This window comes from Microtus ochrogaster, chromosome 4 (assembly GCF_000317375.1).
Source record: "Microtus ochrogaster isolate Prairie Vole_2 chromosome 4, MicOch1.0, whole genome shotgun sequence".
Classification (NCBI taxonomy): domain Eukaryota; kingdom Metazoa; phylum Chordata; class Mammalia; order Rodentia; family Cricetidae; genus Microtus; species Microtus ochrogaster.
Genome location: NC_022011.1, coordinates 31,509,194 through 31,514,709, shown reverse-complemented (window position 1 = coordinate 31,514,709; position 5,516 = coordinate 31,509,194). Strand labels below are relative to the sequence as shown.

The 5,516-nt window shown below is 41.2% G+C and overlaps 1 protein-coding gene across 1 annotated transcript in view; it reads left to right on the top strand.

Moving 5' to 3' along the window:
* The window catches only part of LOC113455937 (zinc finger protein 709-like), a 30,580-nt gene continuing 25,064 nt past the window's right edge, over positions 1–5,516 (top strand). The window contains 4 exon segments of the mRNA XM_026778622.1: positions 1–115; positions 3,031–3,157; positions 3,352–3,412; positions 4,178–4,913. Coding sequence (XP_026634423.1) covers positions 113–115; positions 3,031–3,157; positions 3,352–3,412; positions 4,178–4,913 — 927 coding nt within the window. The 5' untranslated portion in view covers positions 1–112.

The window sequence follows — 5,516 nt, the reverse complement described above, 5'->3', positions numbered from 1 at the left end:
GCTGCAGGGCTTAGGTTTGCGGAGGAGGTGGCGCCAGTGTATTGACGTGCTGTGCTTTGAGTGCTGCTGCAGGGAGCTGTGAGGGGGCCGGGCCCAGATCGGAAGCCACGACATGGTGAGCGAGGGGCTGCTGTCCCCATATCGGGAAGATCAGATGGGGAGTTGCTGGAACCGGGGTGGCGTGGCCTCCCCAGGGCTGGGTGGGAATCTACAGCCGTATTCCTTGTCCTGTGAGCTCCCACGCGGTCCCTGCTGCTCCCTGGACCCAGGCACAGTCCTCTGAATAACTTTGCTCTGTGGGCTGCACCCATGCAGAGCGTTGGGAGCAGGGAGCTGTGTGTGGAACCGTGTTTGGAGTCAACAACAACTTGCTCTTGGTGCAGCCCTGGAAGGCAGGTAGGCTAAGCTGGAGAGGCGTAATTTCTTCAGTACGTTCTAGACGCTCAGCACTTTGCATTTAACCTTTACAGGTACGGTTCATTTACAGGTAATTGTGTGGAGGTTGTAAAAGGCATCTCGTGTGTTCGGTAGCGCTGCACAGTTAGCTGTGATGAAGACAGTAGGACAGGAGAAAGGAAGAATGTCTTCTACTCTGGGAGAGTGGAAGAATGTCTGCTAAAGTGAGACTTTCCAGACTAGGGCCCTGTCTGCTGGCCTGGGAAGGCAGAGGTGGGAAACCCTGTGCTCACCTAGTAGGGAAGCTGCTAATACTCTGAAACCCAGTTCAGTGACCCTTGCTGTTGAGAGACTGGCAAGGTTTAGCAATAGGAGTACCAGCTTGCAGGTTCTACAGGCCTGGACATCTTCCGTGGAGAGCCAGCAGTATAAAGGGAGTAGAAGTAACCAATGAGAGAGAAGTTGCAGTCATCCAAGCCCTTTGGAACTGAAGCTCCATGTTTCTTTGACAGAGCTTTAGGATTTGATGTTTTTCTTACTGTGCTTTGGTCTCGCCTTGGGCCCGTCTTCCCTCATTGTATCTCCATTTCTCTCATTCAGAGTATGAATGGTGCGCTGTGCTATTGTGTGTAGGAAAGATGTAACCTGTTTCCTGAATTTACAAGATGTTACTGTCAAGAGATTGTGCGTCTGGAAAGACTTTGGACATTTGGATGGTGGAGGGGTTGTTGCAGATTATGAGGATCGTTGAAGTGACTAAATGCATTGTCCTCATGGTGACCATTTGCCTATAGTGACCTCGGTCAGTGCATAAGTTGATTGAATGTAAAACCTCCCAGATGATGATGGATTTGAACATGTCTCTTTGGTGACTTTCTTTCAATTGCTTGTGAAAGTTTTATTTGGAAGAGACTCTCTGGATAGTTTTCCTCATTGGGAAAGTGATATGGGTATTTTTAATTTCAGTTGATTTCCTGTTCTTTGTGTCTACTGTGTTGTAGTTGATACTACTCAGCCAGCTTCCTTCTTGTGCTGTCGTGCCTTCACCACTGTTAAAGACTCTATCTCTATACACCCAACTGGCCCCAGAATGGCCTCAAACTCACTGATCCCCTTGACTCAGTATCCCAAGTGCTGGGATTAAAAGTGGTCCAAAATTCCTGACATTTTTTGTTTTCATCTTTTTGTGTAATGTGCCTGGAATGTAGGTTTTTGACCATGTCAAACATATGCTGTTTCACTGAGCTTCACTTATATTGTTAATTTTTTTTTTTTTTTTTTCGAGACAAGGTTTCTCTGTAGCTTTGGAGCCTGTCCTGGAACTCCTTTGGTAGACCAGGCTGGCCTCGAACTCACAGAGATCCGCCTGCCTCTGCCTCCCGAGTGCTGGGATTACAGGCGTGCGCCACCACCGCCCGGCATATTGTTAATTTTTAAAACTTGACAAAGGTTATCATTTGGTTTCCCAGGATAGCTTGTATTCATGGCAAAAATACTGCCTGAGTCTTCTGATTCACTGGACAGCACATACATCACCTTCCTGCCTGTTGCTTTTGTTTTGAAAGTTTTTTTTTTTTTAATGAAAATGTGTGTTTTACCTGTAAGCATGGAAATATACCACATGGGTACCTGATCTTCACAATGATCAAAAGATGGTTTCAGAACCCCTGAACTTGGAATAATAGATAGTCGTGTTCCTGAAATAAATAACTACTATCTGAGCCTCCCTGTATGCGATACCAGGAATAGCTGTAGTAATGAGATATCTCTTCTCCTCATTCATGATCAACATTTAATTATCAAATGCTTTCATCTCTCCTTTTTAACTGTTTCAACATAGAGTGACTTTTAGTAAATCTTATTGACGTTACAGTTTAATGTGGGCAGGTTTAGGTTTTTGGAAGTTGAATACAGATTCCTTTGTAGTAACGTCAGTAAGACCATGTGAATTATTTCTTTCTGTGTTGTGGTGTTTTTTTTTTTTTAACTGATTTTGGCATGGGAGACAGGTCTTAGTATATACTTCTGGCTGTCCTGTATGCTGGCATTCAACTCCAAGGCAAATATTCCTGCCTCTGACTTCTTTTTTGTTTGTTTGTTTGTTTTTCGAGACAGGGTTTCTCTGTGGTTTTGGAGCCTGTCCTGGGACTAGCTCTTGTAGACCAGGCTGGTCTCGAACTCACAGAGATCCGCCTGCCTCTGCCTCCCGGGTGCTGGGATTAAAGGCGTGCGCCACCACCGCCCGGCTGCCTCTGACTTCTGATTGCACATTAAAAGGTGTGTGCCTATATACTTAAGTCTGTCCATTTTATTTTTCTGTTGTGTAGGTAACAGTTGTTCATACAATTTCACTCCTATGTATTCTGTACCATTGAATTTTTTACTTGTCTCTGTATGTTTTTAATAGGCATTTCTCTTTCGAGATGATATCCCATTCACAGCATAAAGAAAGGAAATAGGTGAAGCTCCTATTCAGTTTCCTTCCAAAGTGACTTGGTGATTACATATAATGTCTATATATTTGAATAAGTGTAGGGAGTACCAGAATTATGTGACTATACTGTCAAGGAACTATACATTTACAGTGTTGTCAGTATCATGCTCCCTGTTGTACACATGTATGGGTCATTTCAGAATGCAGTGACCTATGATGATGTGCATGTTGACTTCACTTGGGAAGAGTGGACATTGCTGGATCCTTCCCAGAGGAATCTCTACAAAGATGTGATGCTGGACACCTACCACAGCCTCAGTATCATAGGTAAACCTGAATTTTCCGTCATGTTTTTAAATACGAGGACAGCTGTTCCTTAGTTTTTGCTATTATTCTGTAATTTGATTGATAAAGAAGAATGAGGTGAATAAATCAGGCATGGCTCTAAGGTAAAACGATTATGGGAATTTAAATTTTACATAATTTTGCATAACATACCATACATTTTTACTCTATTGTAGGATACAGTTGGGAAGACCGTAATATTGAGGAACATCGTCAAAGTTCTAGAAGAAAAGAAAGGTAATTACCATGTGCAGGATGATACATATGTGCCTCTGGAGGAATTGTAATGTGTCCTGGGGTTTTTATACTAAACAGCAGTGTAACTAAGCACAGATGCATTGATGATTCTTGAATTCTCAAAAACCGTATACCTCAATTTCAAGTAGGTGAATTGCATTTGCAAGGCATTCTTTTAAGAAAGAAGACAAGAAACAGTGCTTTAACAGATATCACCATTTGAATCATGGCTCAGTGAGAGCTGTTCTGTAGAACTTTCAGTGCATTAATTTCTCACCACTCATAAGATAAAGTGTATATATAATGAACAGGTGATAAGTACATCCCTCAAACCTTCTAATAAGCACACAACCCACAGAAAAGCCAGTGTTACTCATAGTCTTGCTGTGACTGTGCTGAGTTTAGTGAGATGGGCTGTGAGGGTCAAGAGCCAAGGTGCAGTTGTTGTGGAGAAATCCTACTCTCCAGTTACATGTGTATATTTGAATTTTTCCATTTTGTTACAAATATGCAAAAATTTTCATAAAGAAAATAGTCTGTAAATATAACTCTTTAATAAAGCATCTACCATCACAGGCATTTTCAAAGATGCAAAAGAACCCATTATGAATGGGAACAGCGTGAGTGTAAACCCAGTGATAAAACCTTGAGATCTGATTCCTCTTTACAACTGGTCTAAATTGTCAAATTTATTTTTGGAGATACAAAGATTCAATGGTGTATTAAATGTGGTAAAGCTTTCCTATATCTCAATTATTTTTGCAGGACTGGAGGAAATCATCCTGGAGAGAAACCTTCTGTATATAGTCAATGTACTAAAGCCTTTGCATACGACAGACATCTTCAGAGCCATCAAAGCACACATCCTGCCGAGAAACCCTATGAATGTAATCAATGTGGTAAAACTTTTGCACGAAATTGGCCTCTTCAAAATCATAGAAGAACACATACTGGAGAGAAACCCTATGAATGTAATCACTGTGGTAAAACTTTTGCTCATCCCAGTGCTCTTCAAGTGCATAAAAGAACACATACTGGGGAGAAACCCTATCAATGTAGTCAATGCGGTAAAGCCTTTGCATGGCCCAGTTATCTTCAAAAACATAAAAGAACACATACTGGAGAGAAACCCTATGAATGCAATCACTGTGGTAAAGCCTTTGCACTACGAGGTAATCTTCAAAGGCATAAAAGAACACACACTGGAAAAAAACCCTATGAATGTAATCACTGTGGTAAAGCCTTTGCATATCAGGAATGTCTTCAAAGGCATAAAAGGACACACACTGGAGAGAAGCCCTATCAATGTTATGAATGTGGTAAAGCCTTTATACGTCACAGTAGTCTTCAAACGCATAAAAGAACACACACTGGAGAGAAGCCCTGTGAATGGAATCAGTCTGGTAAAGCCTTCACACAACAAGGTAATCTTCAAAACCATGAAACAACACATACTGGAGAGAGACCAAATATAATCAATGTGGTTAAAGTCTTTGCATTCGTAAGCAATCTTTAAATTCAGCAGAAAAAACATGAAACTTTCCAGATTCTAACAGACTGAATATTGTAACTGTAATTCTGCCTTGTTACCTATTTTGTGTTATGTAATTTTACTATGTTTAAGTTAAAACCTTCCTTTTTATTAGACAGAAAGGGGAGATGATGTGGGATTCCCTGATAAGGAAACTAAATTTTAATCTTGGGCTCATACAACTTCTTCCCCCAATCCTGAACTTTAACAGAGCTCCAGTCATTGGCTGCAACAGAGTTCTCCAGCCGACAGGTGACACTCAAGAAGTTCTTTGTGACACTCACAAAATAAAACAAAAGGGGAACCAACACAAATCTGTTTAATTTAGCAGGTAAGCTATTGAAAATATTAACAGTAAAAGTCTTAGAAAAGGCAGAATAAAAATTCACTATAATCCTCTGATTCTTTAGAATTCATTACAGATACTTCATGTTTAACTTTGAAAAGCTAATAAATTATAAGCATATTAAAAAAACTTCCAGCCGGGTGGTGGTGGCGCACGCCTTTAATCCCAGCACTCGGGAGGCAGAGGCAAGTGGATCTCTGTGAGTTCGAGACCAGCCTGGTCTACAA